This window comes from Sander vitreus, chromosome 15 (assembly GCF_031162955.1).
Source record: "Sander vitreus isolate 19-12246 chromosome 15, sanVit1, whole genome shotgun sequence".
Lineage (NCBI taxonomy): Eukaryota > Metazoa > Chordata > Actinopteri > Perciformes > Percidae > Sander > Sander vitreus.
This window is the reverse complement of record NC_135869.1, coordinates 15,304,147-15,319,949: the sequence shown is the minus strand read 5'-3', so window position 1 is coordinate 15,319,949 and position 15,803 is coordinate 15,304,147. Positions and strand designations below refer to the sequence as shown.

General features: G+C 38.5%; 6 protein-coding genes across 6 annotated transcripts; 3 read left to right on the top strand and 3 right to left on the bottom strand.

The window, feature by feature from the left end:
• The first annotated feature begins 642 nt into the window (after nt 1-642).
• On the top strand, nt 643-1,510 carry LOC144530430 (hemoglobin embryonic subunit alpha-like). The gene is made up of 3 exons (XM_078270002.1): nt 643-804; nt 903-1,110; nt 1,301-1,510. Exons 1-3 carry the CDS (start codon nt 707-709, stop codon nt 1,427-1,429), a joined length of 435 nt encoding a protein of 144 aa, XP_078126128.1. The 5' UTR covers nt 643-706; the 3' UTR covers nt 1,430-1,510.
• Nucleotides 1,511-2,764: 1,254 nt separating this feature from the next.
• Nucleotides 2,765-3,633, bottom strand: LOC144530463 (hemoglobin subunit beta-2). Its single transcript, XM_078270044.1, has 3 exons — nt 3,501-3,633; nt 3,063-3,285; nt 2,765-2,954 (listed from the first exon to the last, which is right to left on the bottom strand). The coding sequence occupies exons 1-3, from the start codon at nt 3,590-3,592 to the stop codon at nt 2,826-2,828; spliced, it is 444 nt and encodes a 147-aa protein (XP_078126170.1). The 5' UTR covers nt 3,593-3,633; the 3' UTR covers nt 2,765-2,825.
• Nucleotides 3,634-4,358: 725 nt separating this feature from the next.
• On the top strand, nt 4,359-5,217 carry LOC144530464 (hemoglobin embryonic subunit alpha-like). Its single transcript, XM_078270045.1, has 3 exons — nt 4,359-4,528; nt 4,627-4,834; nt 5,025-5,217. Exons 1-3 carry the CDS (start codon nt 4,431-4,433, stop codon nt 5,151-5,153), a joined length of 435 nt encoding a protein of 144 aa, XP_078126171.1. The 5' UTR covers nt 4,359-4,430; the 3' UTR covers nt 5,154-5,217.
• A 791-nt stretch (nt 5,218-6,008) lies between these two features.
• On the bottom strand, nt 6,009-6,860 carry LOC144529563 (hemoglobin subunit beta). The gene is made up of 3 exons (XM_078268699.1): nt 6,754-6,860; nt 6,314-6,536; nt 6,009-6,205 (listed from the first exon to the last, which is right to left on the bottom strand). The coding sequence occupies exons 1-3, from the start codon at nt 6,843-6,845 to the stop codon at nt 6,077-6,079; spliced, it is 444 nt and encodes a 147-aa protein (XP_078124825.1). The 5' UTR covers nt 6,846-6,860; the 3' UTR covers nt 6,009-6,076.
• Nucleotides 6,861-10,870: 4,010 nt separating this feature from the next.
• LOC144529564 (hemoglobin subunit alpha-1-like) lies at nt 10,871-11,768 on the top strand. Its single transcript, XM_078268700.1, has 3 exons — nt 10,871-11,005; nt 11,105-11,312; nt 11,551-11,768. The coding sequence occupies exons 1-3, from the start codon at nt 10,911-10,913 to the stop codon at nt 11,677-11,679; spliced, it is 432 nt and encodes a 143-aa protein (XP_078124826.1). The 5' UTR covers nt 10,871-10,910; the 3' UTR covers nt 11,680-11,768.
• Nucleotides 11,769-12,798: 1,030 nt separating this feature from the next.
• Nucleotides 12,799-13,708, bottom strand: LOC144529562 (hemoglobin subunit beta-like). The gene is made up of 3 exons (XM_078268698.1): nt 13,568-13,708; nt 13,139-13,361; nt 12,799-13,030 (listed from the first exon to the last, which is right to left on the bottom strand). Exons 1-3 carry the CDS (start codon nt 13,657-13,659, stop codon nt 12,902-12,904), a joined length of 444 nt encoding a protein of 147 aa, XP_078124824.1. The 5' UTR covers nt 13,660-13,708; the 3' UTR covers nt 12,799-12,901.
• Between the last annotated feature and the right edge of the window lie 2,095 nt (nt 13,709-15,803).

Sequence of the window (15,803 nt, the reverse complement as noted above, 5' to 3'; positions counted from 1 at the left end):
TAAAACATTTATCTGATCGCGGATTAGAAACAGCCACATTATTTTAGGCGTGAGCTTACTTAAGCTGTGTGACTTAACTAAAAAGGAATATATATATATATATATATATATATATATATATATATATATATATATATATATATATATATAGGCTGACTGTCTTCTATACTGAGTAATGCAACTCTTCAATTCTTTTGAATTATGTTTTCAACTTTTCAATTTCATACACGACAGCAAGTAATGAATACGTTTAAATTACCGACTATAGAAGTGACTGGACCATCCTGTAACATAGCAACATAAGTTATGTGTATTCTAAAAAACGGACCCCATTTTTTTGGTGGAACTCTCCTTCCTAATTTAAGTGCCTTATGTCAGAAGATTTACTGCAGCCTTTCAGGTCACATCGCCAGGAGTGGCTGGTTCATGAAGTGTTAGTGGAACTTTTAGATTGGATTTTCAAATACACACATAGATTGGCATGCTGATAATTTGAAAATATCGTGTCGCGACTCGCTTTGGGGTTGAGCTTTGAGTCATCATGATAAGACTGTTTGTTTATCTCATGGAGGCTACATCCTAACACGCCTTGTTCACCATCTATGTTGGAGGAGGTTCTGGGTGTGTCCATGCTCTGTTTCAAGCATAAAACCCCTCTCGGTTTGGCCTCATTGTGGCATTCAGCAACACTCAACCAACCGACAAGATGACTACACTCACTGCTAAGGACAAAGACGCAGTCAGAACCTTCTGGGCTAAAGTGTCTGGAAAGGAGGAGGACATCGGCACCGATGCTGTGGCTAGGTAATAATGACCAAAGCTGACTGATGTAACCTGCTCCAACATTTATTGATTCATTTAGGCTATATATATTTATACATGACTCCCATTTGTTTACCCAGGATGCTGGCGGTGTACCCGCAGACTAAGACTTACTTCGCCCACTGGAAGGACCTGAGCCCCAGCTCTCCCTCTGCGAGGAAGCACGGAGTTACTGTGATGAAAGGAGTTGCAGATGCTGTGTCCAAAATCGACGACCTGAAAGGAGGTCTTCTGAACCTCAGTGAGCTGCATGCCTTCACTCTGCGTGTGGACCCTGCCAACTTCAAGGTGCAGAGCCAAACTGATCACAACATAATAGCCTGAAATGTATATGACGTGTTCTTCAAGTTTAGGGGCTTGAGAGGTTTCCAGACCTGCAACAGGTCCATCTGTTATTACCATGCACATGATGCCCCCAGCCCCAGGGGAGCTAAAACTCCAGATATGTAACATCTGTGTGATTGTGTTCTTTTCTCAGATTCTCTCTCACTGCCTCCTTGTGGTCCTGTCCATCAAGTTCCCCAACGACTTCACCCCTGAGGCCCATGTCGCTCTGGACAAGTTCCTGGCTGCTTTGGCTCTGGCCCTGGCTGAGAAATACCGATAAACAGCAGGACAAGATGAAGGACACTGCAGCATGAGCTCACATTGCATAATGATTAATAAATGCATTCATGCAAAAAGCAAAGCAATTGTGTTTCATTGTTTGTTTGTGATGAGTTGTGTCATAAGTGAGAGTAGATCAAAAGTCACATCTACAGCAAAAATCAGAGCAGTCAAGCAAGTCAAATGTTACACCTAACATTTAGGCAAAACTCCAAACAGTCATTGGTTCCAGATTCTCCAATGTCAGAAATTGTTTCCTTACTCTGTTTATATCTTATAGGGACATTTGACATATCTATCGGTGTATCAGAATACAAGAGGGTAGTGAAAAATGTCAAATCAAACTATTGTTTTCTGATATGTTATAGTACAATTATCGATTAATTGATTAGTTACAAAACAAACGATTGAGTATCATGATGAAAATCAATGGCTTTTTTCATAGTCATATCGTGAATACATTATAGGGACATTTCTCATGTGGCAGTTTTTACATAAACAGTCCCAATAACTTATTAACATAGGCTATGATAACTGTCAGTCATGACAAAGGAGTTAGTGTTTATTATTATTATTATTATTATTATTATTATTATTATTATTATTATTAGTTGTTGTAGTAGTAGTAGTAGTAATAGTAGTAGTAGTAGTAGTAGTAGTATTAGCCTATTATTATTAGCCTATTACCATTATTGTTGTTAAATTTAACTTTAACAGAAAAAAAACCAATCCAAACAATTCTTCTGTGCAGGTGCGGTGGATTTTAAGTGTTGTTAAATTTAAAAACTGAAATATTAAACTTTTGTCATTGAATTGATATTGTTGTTGATGAAGCAGAAGACCACAATAAATGAATTACCTACAAGAGAAAAGCTGTGACTTTAGATAAAACTGACACTTTTGTCTTTTTTCTTTAAATTTTACTTTGTTTTTTTATCTATTAAAGTGACGAACCAAAAGCCAAATCATGAGCATTTAATGAGAGCTATTCATTTACACATAGGCAACCTGCGCTACGTTTCATCTAGGCTATAGGCTAATTATAACAACAATACCAGCAACAACATTATAATCAAAACATTGTTTATAAGTTTTAATCATAGGTTAGACAATCTTCAGGACTTCATGTTTTTTATCTGCGCTATTTTATTTGTTTGATAATTTATCCAATCTTAGCACATTTTATCAGCACTATTGTTCTTCAAGTGTCTAAAGGTCAGTCTTGATGTTTTTTATTATCTCAAGTAGGCTTCATTATATTTCATGTTTACATCTATTTTGGGTATAGTTACAGACAACAACTTGGTGGATTTGCTTATTATTTTATTTGCTTTTGAGACATAACAAATAACTTTTAAACAAGTCATCAGCATGTGCTGGTCTTCTGTTGCAGCTCTCTAGTGGTACTGCCTTCCCAGGGCGGACACCACCACGGCCAGGAACTTCTGGAAAGCTGCCTGGACTTCACCAGTGAAATCATTACCCAACTGAGCTGCAACCACAACGGTCAGACAGTCGGACAGGAGCTGTAACACAACAAGTATCAGAAAACATCAGCAACATGAAAGGTTGGGCGTTTTTTGATTAATCGTTGAATGTGAATAACAAGAGTTGCATTAGTTCCAGAACTTTACTTTGAAATTGTCGGGGTCCACGTGCAGTTTCTCAGAGTGCAGCACGCTCAGCTCGGCATAGGTTGCCTTGATGTCGTCCATGTTCTTCACAGCCCGGTCCAGACCGTGGAGGATAGTTGTTCCGTGTTTTGCAACCATCGGATTTCCAGAGATAGCAGCGGCGTTGTAGAGGTTTCCAAAGTTGCCGAAATACCTCTGAGTCCAGGGGTAGACGATCAGACACCTGAGGGAACACGTAAACACATAAATGTTACAGGCTTGGACTAGGAGAGGATGTAATCTGTGTGACAAGAAAATGAACATGTGTGATGGTCTGAAACGCATTGTGCACAATGACAGAAAACAGTACATACAGTATCTGATCCATAAATATGGTCGAGAGTTCCGCAAAAAATGTCTCAAGCACGCCATTGTTAATGCAAAATTGCAAAGACTCACCTAGCAAGAGCTGCAGGGCCCACGACCTCATACTGCATCTTGGAGAAGATGTCCACGATGGTGGCGCGCTCGAAGTCTGTCCATTCAACCATTTTGCTGGCTCTAGGTTTTCCTGTGCGGCTCAGTAGATTCTGTGGTCTACGACACCAAATGCAACTTTTAAAGCAACCTAGCTCCCCTTCTCAATGTGATTGGATGGGCGGTGCATGGGCCGGGCAAGTATGTGATGGATTTGCAACAATGATAAGAGAAGGGCGTATCTGCTCCGCCTTGATTATCTCATCGACAGAGGAAATTGTTACAGTAATCTATAGAAACAGCGAGTACATTGAACGGCTCCCACATCCCTGGAGGTCCCAGCATCAGCACCCTGGACAGCGATCATTAAATTTAAGTGCAGAATGTTGAGTGCTGAGCTGAGCAGGAACTCAGGACGGTGCAAAACTGCAGACTGTTCGAGTGATAGTCTTTAAATGTTGTCTTAGTTGAACTTGAAGCCTATAAAAGTAAAATCTACCTGATCCTTCTTGAAAATAAGATGAAAATGTGGACGTTCCCCCATGTGAGATTAATAATAAACTACACTGCTCTCTAAAAAAAGCTTAAACTCATCCTTCAGAAATATTAAGTTGTCACTGCATCTTAAAACATTTATCTGATCGCGGATTAGAAACAGCCACATTATTTTAGGCGTGAGCTTACTTAAACTGTGTGACTTAATGTAGAAGCTATATAAATAAAGGTATATATATATATATATATATATATATATATATATATATACTATATATATATATATATGTATAACACGCCTTGTTCACCATCTATGTTGGAGGAGGTTCTGGGTGTGTCCATGCTCTGTTTCAAGCATAAAACCCCTCTCGGTTTGGCCTCATTGTGGCATTCAGCAACACTCAACCAACCGACAAGATGACTACACTCACTGCTAAGGACAAAGACGCAGTCAGAACCTTCTGGGCTAAAGTGTCTGGAAAGGAGGAGGACATCGGCACCGATGCTGTGGCTAGGTAATAATGACCAAAGCTGACTGATGTAACCTGCTCCAACATTTATTGATTCATTTAGGCTATATATATTTATACATGACTCCCATTTGTTTACCCAGGATGCTGGCGGTGTACCCGCAGACTAAGACTTACTTCGCCCACTGGAAGGACCTGAGCCCCAGCTCTCCCTCTGCGAGGAAGCACGGAGTTACCGTGATGAAAGGAGTTGCAGATGCTGTGTCCAAAATCGACGACCTGAAAGGAGGTCTTCTGAACCTCAGTGAGCTGCATGCCTTCACTCTGCGTGTGGACCCTGCCAACTTCAAGGTGCAGAGCCAAACTGATCACAAGATAATAGCCTGAAATGTATATGACGTGTTCTTCAAGTTTAGGGGCTTGAGAGGTTTCCAGACCTGCAACAGGTCCATCTGTTATTACCATGCACATGATGCCCCCAGCCCCAGGGGAGCTAAAACTCCAGATATGTAACATCTGTGTGATTGTGTTCTTTTCTCAGATTCTCTCTCACTGCCTCCTTGTGGTCCTGTCCATCAAGTTCCCCAACGACTTCACCCCTGAGGCCCATGTCGCTCTGGACAAGTTCCTGGCTGCTTTGGCTCTGGCCCTGGCTGAGAAATACCGATAAACAGCAGGACAAGATGAAGGACACTGCAGCATGAGCTAAATGCTAAATGCAAAAAAAAAAAAAAAACAACATCCGTATTTGTTTGTACATGTTGGTGTTATTTAAGCTTGTTCAACCAATATAATTATAAATGGTAAACAGAATGAAAAAAAATATTACCTAGTACCAGAAGCTGTGGATGGAATTACTTTTGTATTGGTGTCATGTAATTCCGTGTGGGATGGGCCACTTAGTGGCATGACACACATATCGTATACCTAGTGGCCACGGTAACAGCTGTAACGAAGAAAATCCCATTCACTCTGGAATACCGTGTTACCGCATGCAGCTGTGAAGAAGAGTTGATGTCTGTCTAACCTACATGAAGTCGTAGTCTATTTTTCACAAAAAGCTTTTTTTTAGTACAAAATTACCTCTTATAACCTGTTATTTCATATTTTCCGTGTTTTCGATTCAATGTTATGCCTATATATGATACATTTTAGCCTACAGTAAACTACAGTAATATTTTGTATGAAATATTTACTGCTATGAACTGATATTTCATAGTTGATGTTGTAAATCAAACCCAATTTGTATTTTTTTTAATAAATACTTGTATTATTGTTGTTATGATTTGTAATGGAAATTAAACGTCATTCATTATTTTAAAATAATAGGTTTGATATGAAGTGATCCTGTGACATATAAACACTAACAGAACGGACAATGCAGGATTAAACATAGTTGCTCTCATGTTACAGTTTTTACAGAGGACCTTTTTTCCTCTCTAAACTAAGTGTCTAAAAGTCGCTGTTTTTGTTTGTGTATTGTCATAATATAATTTATTTTTGGACATCATCATAGACAAAGAGCTTGTTTGGTTTGCTTATTATTTTATTTGCTTTCATGATCAGCATGTGCCGTTCTTCTGTTGCAGCTCTCTAGTGGTACTGCCTTCCCAGGGCGGACACCACCACGGCCAGGAACTTCTGGAAAGCTGCCTGGACTTCACCAGTGAAGGCTTTACCCAACTGAGCTGCAACCACAACGGTCAGACAGTCGGACAGGAGCTGTAACACAACAAGTATCAGAAAACATCAGCAACATGAAAGGTTGGGCGTTTTTTGATTAATCGTTGAATGTGAATAACAAGAGTTGCATTAGTTCCAGAACTTTACTTTGAAATTGTCGGGGTCCACGTGCAGTTTCTCAGAGTGCAGCACGCTCAGCTCGGCATAGGTTGCCTTGATGTTGTCCATGTTCTTCACAGCCCGGTCCAGACCGTGGAGGATAGTTGTTCCGTGTTTTGCAACCATCGGATTTCCAGAGATAGCAGCGGCGTTGTAGAGGTTTCCAAAGTTGCCGAAATACCTCTGAGTCCAGGGGTAGACGATCAGACACCTGAGGGAACACGTAAACACATAAATGTTACAGGCTTGGACTAGGAGAGGATGTAATCTGTGTGACAAGAAAATGAACATTTGTGATAGTCTGAAACGCATTGTGCACAATGACAGAAAACAGTACATACAGTATCTGATCCATAAATATGGTCGAGAGTTACACAAAAAAAATGTCACAAGCACACCATTGTTAATGCACAATTGCAAAGACTCACCTAGCAAGAGCTGCAGGGCCCACGACCTCATACTGTATCTTGGAGAAGATGTCCACGATGGTGGCGCGCTCGAAGTCTGTCCATTCAACCATTTTGCTGGCTCTAGGTTTTCCTATGCAGGTCTGCAGATCCCCGGCACCAGATGCAACTTTTAAAGCAACCCTTCTCCCCTCCCATAAGCAAGCGATTGGATGGGCGGTGGGCTTGCGGGGTATACTGTGTCATGGATTTGCAGCTATGATAAGGGTAGCTTATCTGCACCGCCTAGAATGTTCTAGACATAAGTGGAAACAGTTTAGTAGTGGTGTTTCAGCACAATTAACTCTTTTTGTCCACTGTCAATATACAATTCATATTTTTGTTCTAAATGGTGCAGTTTGAAATGAAAAGAACTGGAAATGGATAGGGTACGGATATACACATAGGAAATGTTATAGGGTTTGTTTTATATCAGCAGTTGTACAGTTACAGTTACAACTGTAGTGCCCCAAAATCAAGCAATATGACTGCAATTCGTCAACTAGAGTTCTCAACTTCAACCCGAGTTCATATCAAATCACCAGCACAGGGCGCTTTAGTCGAGGATATAGACCTAAAGTACTATAGCGCCAATAATTACAACCGTTATAACACACATATTTTCTCTGTATGAGCTCTGACTCCCTGCTGGCTCATTCATTGAACAGAAGAGCCGATAAATCCTCGGTTTAATGAGTGGAGGCAAACGTGTGGAGGAAAAAAGTAACCAATTACAATTGTGTTTTTTATTACCTGATATGTAGGATGAGGCTTGTTTTAATATTATTTTTAAAGTCTGGTTGACAATACAATTGCACGATTTATATGATATTAACATTTAAATTAAGACGTTCTTTTATAATTAATCTCTATGGCAGGTTGTCTTTTTTGCAACACAACTGTTAAAAAATAATGATATCTCATCGTTTGTGTTTGGCAAATCTGTTTTGGTTAAATAATACTGATGTAGTTTCATTCCTAAATATGTTTGTGTATTAGACCTAATTTCAGCACCAGGCGCTGTCCATAGCCGTGGTTATCAATTAGTTTTTAGTTTATGTGGGATTTAAATTGGCTTAGTTTTTATTGTCTATTGTGTATTGTATTGTATTTACCATATATGGTCTGACAAGTATGTATCACCATACAAAAACCCTGCATGCAAAATAAGTATACCGCTCTGCTTGGCGGGGTTTTGATCGTCTACCCATGGACGGTATTTCAGTACATTTGGGGACATCTTCACTGTGACTGCTGTTTTGAATAACAGCCAAAGTTAAAGGCACTGTAATCCAAAGCAAACACATATTACTTATACTTATACGTTAAAGCTAAATCATATTCTTTTGTCTTGTCCGCAGCTGTTGGCTGACAGCATCACAATTGCCATCGCCTGCAAACTCGGGAGCGTCCTGAACCCTTGATCTGCTGAGGTCAGTACTACTGAAGAGCTGAACAAACAGCTAAAAAAATTAATTAAAAAAAATTAATCTTGATGTATGTTTGTCTTAGTGGCAGGCAGGCCTATTACATACAAGGTAGTCTATCACCTGAAGCAGTTTAAATATCTCTTCAATTTTGAGTAATTGCTTAAAAATGCAGTTTGCATATATTATAACAACGTCAATATACAACGGTAAAATAAGTTGCAGCTTTGACATTTTAAGATATACTTTTAGTGATTCTGAAATTGATGGTTGGAGACCTCCTGAGGTCCTATCGCCACAGAGTGATTAATCCATGTAGAGTGGAGTCTTGCACCATGTTAAGAGGTCCACAGACGGACTGAGTTGCCTGTGGCACATCAGGTCCTCCCCTCCATTGTGAAGAAATTCAATAAAAAGTAATACCATAACAGATACAGATGGCTAATTGTCCTCAAATCAAATATAGACGGTGTATTAAACTAAATATAAACTAATAACAAATGTTCTAAAACTGAAACAGCTAACCAGATTTCCCTTGGTCTTATAGCGCAGCGTTGACATGAGGTGTTGGGGATACATAATCAGAGCCTCAATCTTTCAAATATTAGGATGAAATATTTGTTTAATGACAAACCATAGTGTTTACAGGAGAGGGCTAGCTAGGCTACATGATCAATTTGTGTTGTACAGGCTATTCGGTATTTGTATAGTTCATATCTAGGTTATTATTTGTTGTTTTCGGCACCAACGTGTGATTCTTTCATCACCATTTTTATCATTTTCCATATTTATCCTGCATTGATGTTCATCCAATAGAGGGCAGCATAAGTCAGCTGATGCTGAATTTATCCACCACTTTTCCCTTCTACAGTATGTCGATGTATGTTGAGAAGCCAGAGCAGTTTTTAATATTTCGTATTACATAAATCATTTATTATTTTAGTTATTTTGTATATTGTATTTTCAGATAGCATTCCACGTGTTCACTGTGCAATGTTTTGAAAAGACTGCGGACAGTCATATAATCATCATGGCACTCAAATGGTTCTCTATAGGGAATTTACACTGTTTACAAATATACTTATGAAGCTAATTTAGAGCAATTTATCAATAGTGACTTTTGTTTCACAGTAGGTGAGGTGTTGGAAGTAAATCAATGAATCAAGTCATGGATGTGGAGCCTTTATGTCATTCGTTTTACAAAGGACTAAAAGTGGATTCCAAATGTCCAGATTGCTGCTCCTAAAAAAAGGTTGCCAGTTGAGAATAGAGATGTCTGATACGCATGGCTTTGTTTGAAAAGGTGAAATAAAGGGAAAGAAGGAAAACAAGTAATATCTATTTCCCAGGGGCAACTGATGAAAGTGCGTCCCATGACCTCATTGCTCACCACCAGGGAGCTAGTGACTGGACTGTGGTTCCACTGTTGAGTTGAATGGTGATGGTGCAATGCTGTACTTTGATTTCTCTAACCAAGGTTTTCTTCAAGGGAAGTTGAGCCATCATCAACAGTATCAAGCATATGAACAATAGCTACTATAAGTGCAGATGCAGTATAAGGCAAGAGAATGTGTCTTGAATTAGTTTTATTTTCTTGAAAAAACTATTCATGGATCACAATTATACTGCTGAGAACACGTAACAGATGGTTGAGCTGCTAGTAGTTTGTAAGAAAAACACAATACCAAGGGAGAATAAGAGTCAATTAAATTATTGAACATGTTAAGTTCATTGGCTGGAGCTGCCTTCTAGCGGTTACTATTAACAGGGAGGGGAGCTCCGAGTGGCTCCCGTCACACGTTATTTTATACTAACCAGCAATGGTTCAAGATTGCATAGTTTTGCGGTTACCTGGGGAGCAGATTTTTGTGTATCTGAATCATTAAAGATGGAGCACGAGTATAATGATAGTGGAAAGAAGATGGACCTTTGCACGTTCACATAGCCTAGCCTATGTAAAGCCAAAACGCTCTATTTTGTGTTCTATGGGACTCAATAGATATTGAAGGCCAAATAACTGTTTCTCATATGAATTATGAGAGAAGCCTATGAGAATAGTGAATCGCAGATTTTCTTGGATTGAGGTGGCACCTGGTCTGGATATTATTATTAGTCATAGTTGTATTATCTTTACTGTAATTGTCACTGTTCATCATGTAATTCCATTATTATAGCCTTATAGTCTAATTATTATAGGTCGCTATTATTGTAGTTGTGGTGCCTCTCTCTCTCTCTCTCTCTCTCTCTCTCTCTCTCTCTCTCTCTCTCTCTCTCCAAGCCAAATAATTTGGGATTTGCTGCTAATTAAAAGTTGTTTAGACAACATCGACCTCTAGATCTTGTGATTAATCTCACAAAGCTTATTAGGTAGGCTGCACACAGGAGGCTATTATAATAACAACAAAAACAAAAACAAAAATAATAATAATAATAATAATAATAATAATAATAATAATACTATAAGCTTAAAGTTTTAGTTTAAATTCAAATAGAAAATTACTTATAACTGGGCGTTGTCATGTATTTCAAACTATTCTTCAGAACCATCCCGATAAGTTTATCTTTTGCAAGCTGCAACATATCATTTGGAACCAATCCAAATACATTTGCAGCCTATCTTAGAGATGGCACGGGTGTGCCCATGCCCTGTTTCATGTATAAAACACACAAGTTAGGGCTGATCACAATTCAACCAAACAATCAGCAGGCAAGATGAGTCTCAGCGCTAAGGACAAGGACACAGTCAAACTCTTCTGGGCTAAAGTGGTTGACAAGGTGGAAGAGGTTGGCTCTGATGCTCTGTCCAGGTAAATATGACCCCAAACTGACGTAACCTGCTCCTAAATACCTCTTCATTTTTGTATCCATGTATTACTTACTCGGGGCTACTCACATTTTTTATCCAGGATGCTGGCGGTGTACCCGCAGACCAAGACTTACTTCAGCCACTGGAAGGACCTGAGCCCCAGCTCTGCGCCGGTGAATAAGCACGGAAAGACCGTCATGCTTGGAGTTGGACAAGCTGTGGCCTGCATCGACGACCTGAATGCGGGTCTTCTGACCTTGAGTGAGCTGCATGCCTTCACTCTGCGAGTGGATCCAGCAAACTTCAAGGTAGATAAATGATGATGATTAACACATGGCAGTAGAGAGCAGAGAGCAGAAGAGAAAGTTAAAATCAGTGATGCACAGAACATGGTGTTCGTTGTCCTTTTCAAAATCGAATTAAAAAAAGTCGCTTCGAATTTTGATATTGGGGTTTATACACAAGGTCCAATGTCAGTCATACAGTCATCATGTAGGCTACATCTTAAGTAACGATTGATTAAATGCCTTTATCCTCTTTTTACAGATTCTCTCTCACTGCATCCTTGTGGTCCTGGCCATCAAGTTCCCCAACGACTTCACCCCTGAGGTCCATGTCTCTCTGGACAAGTTCCTGGCTGCTTTGTCCCGTGCCCTGTCTGAGAAATACAGATAAACTGCAAACAGGAGCAGATGACGGACACTGCAGCGGCTTGGATACTCTTTGTCTGTCTAAATATAAATAAAAGATAAAATGCAATGAAACAGTTTGTGGTGGAGTGAATTTCTATCGTGCAGGAATATATTTAAATGTTTAAGTCAGGTCAACAGCACGCATATTATCATTTCAGTGGAATTTAAATTTGGTGATATTCATCAGCCATATTTCAACAATATTAATCCATGCATAAAATCCTATAGAAAAATCTAAAGAAGCAGTATAGCTGTTTGGGTTGAAAAAAAACCTAGGCTATCTGAATTTTCCTTAATTAAGACAAAAGTATTTAAAGTATATTGAAATAATAATAATCATTCTTAACTATAGGCTATATTTGTATCTATTGTATGTGTATATGGATATCATTCCTTCTTGTATTTAACTTTTTTTAACTTGTTAACTTGCTTTTTAGCTTTATTATTTTTTCAAGTCAAATTTTTGTGCATTGTACATTTGGCGAATAAAAACATTATGACTCTGATTAGACATCTCAAGTACTCATTATGCAGAAATGTCAATTTCAAAATACTACATGATGATGTCTTCTTTTTCTTCTTCTTCTTCTTCTTATTATTATTATTGTTATAAGTATTATTATTATTAGTATGTCTATAAGAATGAATGAATGAATTAATCACACTATTGTTATGTTAAAAATATTCATAATATTATTTTTGATGCATCAGCATTTAATTCATGGTCTATAATAATGCCTCATATTTTATTAGCTCATATTTGTCTATATACATTTACAAGTAGGCCTACAGTGCTTAGGGTGTTTGTGCTTTACTTGAATATTTTCATTTCAGAGAGAAATTTTACAATAATTAAAGGTAATCTATCTTATTTATCCTATTTTTACTTTTGATACTGAAGTGCATTATGCTGATAATACTAATATAGCCTACTTTTACTTAAGTACATTTTTAATGCATGACTGTTACTTGAATCCTGTTTTTACATCGTGGTATTAAAACTTGAATCCTCTAAACATACATATATACACATTGTGAAAAGGGCTTTCACAATATCAATGTTACATCGTCCTGCTATTACCATAACCACAGACAAACAAACTTTTTAAATATGCGTATTGCTTTATTTATTTATTTATGCCTTGGAGACATGTCAAAAAAGAGCTTTTCATAATCAGCATGTGCTGGTCTTCTGTTGCAGCTCTCTAGTGGTACTGCCTTCCCAGGGCGGACACCACCACGGCCAGGAACTTCTGGAAAGCTGCCTGGACTTCACCAGTGAAGGCTTTACCCAACTGAGATGCAATCACAATGGTCAGACAGTCGGACAGGAGCTGTAACACAACAAGTATCAGAAAACATCAGCAACATGAAAGGTTGGGCGTTTTTTGAATAATCGTTGAATGTGAATAATAAGAGTTGCATTAGTTCCAGAACTTTACTTTGAAATTGTCGGGGTCCACGTGCAGTTTCTCAGAGTGCAGCACGCTCAGCTCGGCATAGGTTGCCTTGATGTTGTCCATGTTCTTCACAGCCCGGTCCAGACCGTGGAGGATAGTTGTTCCGTGTTTTGCAATCATTGGATTTCCAGAGATAGCAGCGGCGTTGTAGAGGTTTCCAAAGTTGCCGAAATACCTCTGAGTCCAGGGGTAGACGATCAGACACCTGAGGGAACACGTAAAAACATGCATTATTCGCACTTATATTAATTTTTTTAAAATTAATAAACAAATTATTTATTGTTCTGCATTTAAGGAATGTGGAAAATGAACAACGCAGTAAGCCTATTAATCCTAAACCATAAATATGAGTGTTCCGTAAAAATGATTTCTCAAGTACACCATTGTTCATGCAGAGTTGCAAAGACTCACCTGGCAAGCGCTGCACCGCCCACGACCTCATAGTCCAGTTTGGAGAAGATGTCCGTGATGGTGGTGCGCTCGAAGTCTGTCCATACGACCATTTTGCTGGCTCTAGGTTTGTTCCACAAGTCCTGTGTTGGTCAGTAGCCTACCAGATGCAACTTTTAAAAGAACCGTTTTACTCCTCCCAAAAATATGCGACTGTAATCCAATCCAATCATTGGATGATTTGGGGGAAGTGGGCTGGCCAATTATTACGGATTTGCCAAAAATGATAAGGAAAGGAATAATCTGCAATACTCAGATTGTGTCCAAAGCTGTATTCTGCACTAACAATTTTATAACTAATTTACAAAATTTGAATTTCCCCTTGGGGATCAATAAATTATCTATCTATCTATCTATCTATCTATCTATCTATCTATCTATCTATCTATCTATCTATCTATCTATCTATCTAGCTATCTATCTAAAATATACAGTATCTTATTTAGCTTGAATTTAAATGACATCATAGCAGCTTTCTATTTGACAATATTTTCCATCAGTAGGCCTATATTGTACTTTTTACTCCACTACACCTATTTGATAACTTAGTTACAAGTTTAAGTGTATTATTATTTATTATTAAGATTAATAATAGAACGCTAATAAATTAATAAAATAGCTTGTATTATAAGATAAAGGGGGACTTTCACAGGCTAAAAGTGTATAAAGGAATACATCCAATAGAGGGTGCTCCTACACGTCAGGAAGCTTGACCACTACATGACTGGACTTGATGTATCAATCTGCTCATGATGAGAATCATGTGGTCTATCTTACTACATTGATATAATAATAATAATAATAATAATAATAATAATAATAATAATAATAATATTATTATCAGTTAATATAAAATCATGTTTGAAAAATCACAATCGATAATTGCCCTTCTTCGAGCTCAATAGTATATGCATTTATTAGACTGTGATACTTGCAGATCCTCCCAGTTCACTTTCGATGTAAGGACCTAATGGATGTGCCACAGCAATGCACTGGAAAACATACTGGCATAAAGGTCAGGGATCCACATTATTTCTAAGGTCTGCCCTGAACAGTGGTGGAAGGTATGGCTGACCTAAGTAAATAGGCTACAATTACTCCAATAGCTACTGCACTTAAGTACAGTTTTTTGATGATTGTACTTTACTTGATTATTTCCATTTCTGCTACTTTATACTTCTACTTCACTACAATTTAGGGGCCAATATTGTACTCCACTTTATTTGATACCTTTAGATACTAGTTACTTTTCAGATTCAGATTAATAATACAAAATGCAATAAACAATAAATAGCTTGTAGCCCATTATTAACATAAGATAAGGAGAGTCATTCACTAGCAGTGTATAAAGTAATTAAATTAGCTCAACAGTTACCAGTTGCAACATTAAAGTGATGTGCACATTCATGCATCAATAATCCAACCATGTAAACAACAATACAATATTCTTGAGTGGCCATTTTAGAATAAGTAACCTACTTCTGGGGCTTTGAGTAGGATATTTTGATGTTAATAGGCTACTTTGGCCCGAAATGCTGTTAGGGAAAAAAAGAAATTCCTACTTCTGCCCCTGAATTTGACTCTTATAACAGAATAGTGGCTTATTTTAGGCTGTATAATATTGCACAGTAGAAATAAATAAGCAACGACATTTGTATTGCACATTGCCCTCCTGATTATTGTTACATGCCATTTCCAGAGTTCAGTAGTGTTATGGCAGTTGGGAAATAGCTATTTTTTAGTTTGTAAGTGCATATCCTGGGTAATCTGTAGGGCCAGCCTGATGGGAGAAGCTCAAACAACCCATGTCCAGGGTGGGTAGTGTCCTTGTCAATGTTCTTAGCCCTTTTCTCCAGCAGCAGTGGCAACAAAAACTGTCCTGTCCTGTTAGTAATGTCCTGAGGAGTGACACAGGACAGTGTCTGGGAGTCACAAGACAGTGTACAGGACAGTGTCTGACTGTCCCAGGACAGTCATGGGAGTCAAAGGACAGTGTCTGGGAGTCACAGGACAGTGTACAGAACAGTCATGGGAGTCACAGGACAGTGTACAGGACAGTGTCTGACTGTCCTGGGACAGTCATGGGAGTCAAAGGACAGTGTCTGGGAGTCACAGGACAGTGTACAGGACTGTCCCGGGACAGTCATGGGAGTCACAGGACAGTGTCTGGGAGTCACAGGACAGTGTACAGAACAGT

Excerpts from the sequence above, each read along its gene's own strand:
- LOC144530463 (XM_078270044.1), bottom strand. The coding sequence starts at position 3,592 with ATGGTTGAATGGACAGACTTCGAGCGCGCCACCATCGTGGACATCTTC. Across the intron at positions 3,286-3,500 it reads GGCCCTGCAGCTCTTGCTAG|GTGTCTGATCGTCTACCCCT; the intron begins GTGAGTCTTTGC and ends GTGTTCCCTCAG. Across the intron at positions 2,955-3,062 it reads TGGACCCCGACAATTTCAAA|CTCCTGTCCGACTGTCTGAC; the intron begins GTAAAGTTCTGG and ends GTTGTGTTACAG.
- LOC144530464 (XM_078270045.1), top strand. The coding sequence starts at position 4,431 with ATGACTACACTCACTGCTAAGGACAAAGACGCAGTCAGAACCTTCTGG. Across the intron at positions 4,529-4,626 it reads GGCACCGATGCTGTGGCTAG|GATGCTGGCGGTGTACCCGC; the intron begins GTAATAATGACC and ends TTGTTTACCCAG. Across the intron at positions 4,835-5,024 it reads TGGACCCTGCCAACTTCAAG|ATTCTCTCTCACTGCCTCCT; the intron begins GTGCAGAGCCAA and ends TTCTTTTCTCAG.
- LOC144529563 (XM_078268699.1), bottom strand. The coding sequence starts at position 6,845 with ATGGTTGAATGGACAGACTTCGAGCGCGCCACCATCGTGGACATCTTC. Across the intron at positions 6,537-6,753 it reads GGCCCTGCAGCTCTTGCTAG|GTGTCTGATCGTCTACCCCT; the intron begins GTGAGTCTTTGC and ends GTGTTCCCTCAG. Across the intron at positions 6,206-6,313 it reads TGGACCCCGACAATTTCAAA|CTCCTGTCCGACTGTCTGAC; the intron begins GTAAAGTTCTGG and ends GTTGTGTTACAG.
- LOC144530430 (XM_078270002.1), top strand. The coding sequence starts at position 707 with ATGACTACACTCACTGCTAAGGACAAAGACGCAGTCAGAACCTTCTGG. Across the intron at positions 805-902 it reads GGCACCGATGCTGTGGCTAG|GATGCTGGCGGTGTACCCGC; the intron begins GTAATAATGACC and ends TTGTTTACCCAG. Across the intron at positions 1,111-1,300 it reads TGGACCCTGCCAACTTCAAG|ATTCTCTCTCACTGCCTCCT; the intron begins GTGCAGAGCCAA and ends TTCTTTTCTCAG.
- LOC144529562 (XM_078268698.1), bottom strand. The coding sequence starts at position 13,659 with ATGGTCGTATGGACAGACTTCGAGCGCACCACCATCACGGACATCTTC. Across the intron at positions 13,362-13,567 it reads GGCGGTGCAGCGCTTGCCAG|GTGTCTGATCGTCTACCCCT; the intron begins GTGAGTCTTTGC and ends GTGTTCCCTCAG. Across the intron at positions 13,031-13,138 it reads TGGACCCCGACAATTTCAAA|CTCCTGTCCGACTGTCTGAC; the intron begins GTAAAGTTCTGG and ends GTTGTGTTACAG.
- LOC144529564 (XM_078268700.1), top strand. The coding sequence starts at position 10,911 with ATGAGTCTCAGCGCTAAGGACAAGGACACAGTCAAACTCTTCTGGGCT. Across the intron at positions 11,006-11,104 it reads GGCTCTGATGCTCTGTCCAG|GATGCTGGCGGTGTACCCGC; the intron begins GTAAATATGACC and ends TTTTTTATCCAG. Across the intron at positions 11,313-11,550 it reads TGGATCCAGCAAACTTCAAG|ATTCTCTCTCACTGCATCCT; the intron begins GTAGATAAATGA and ends CTCTTTTTACAG.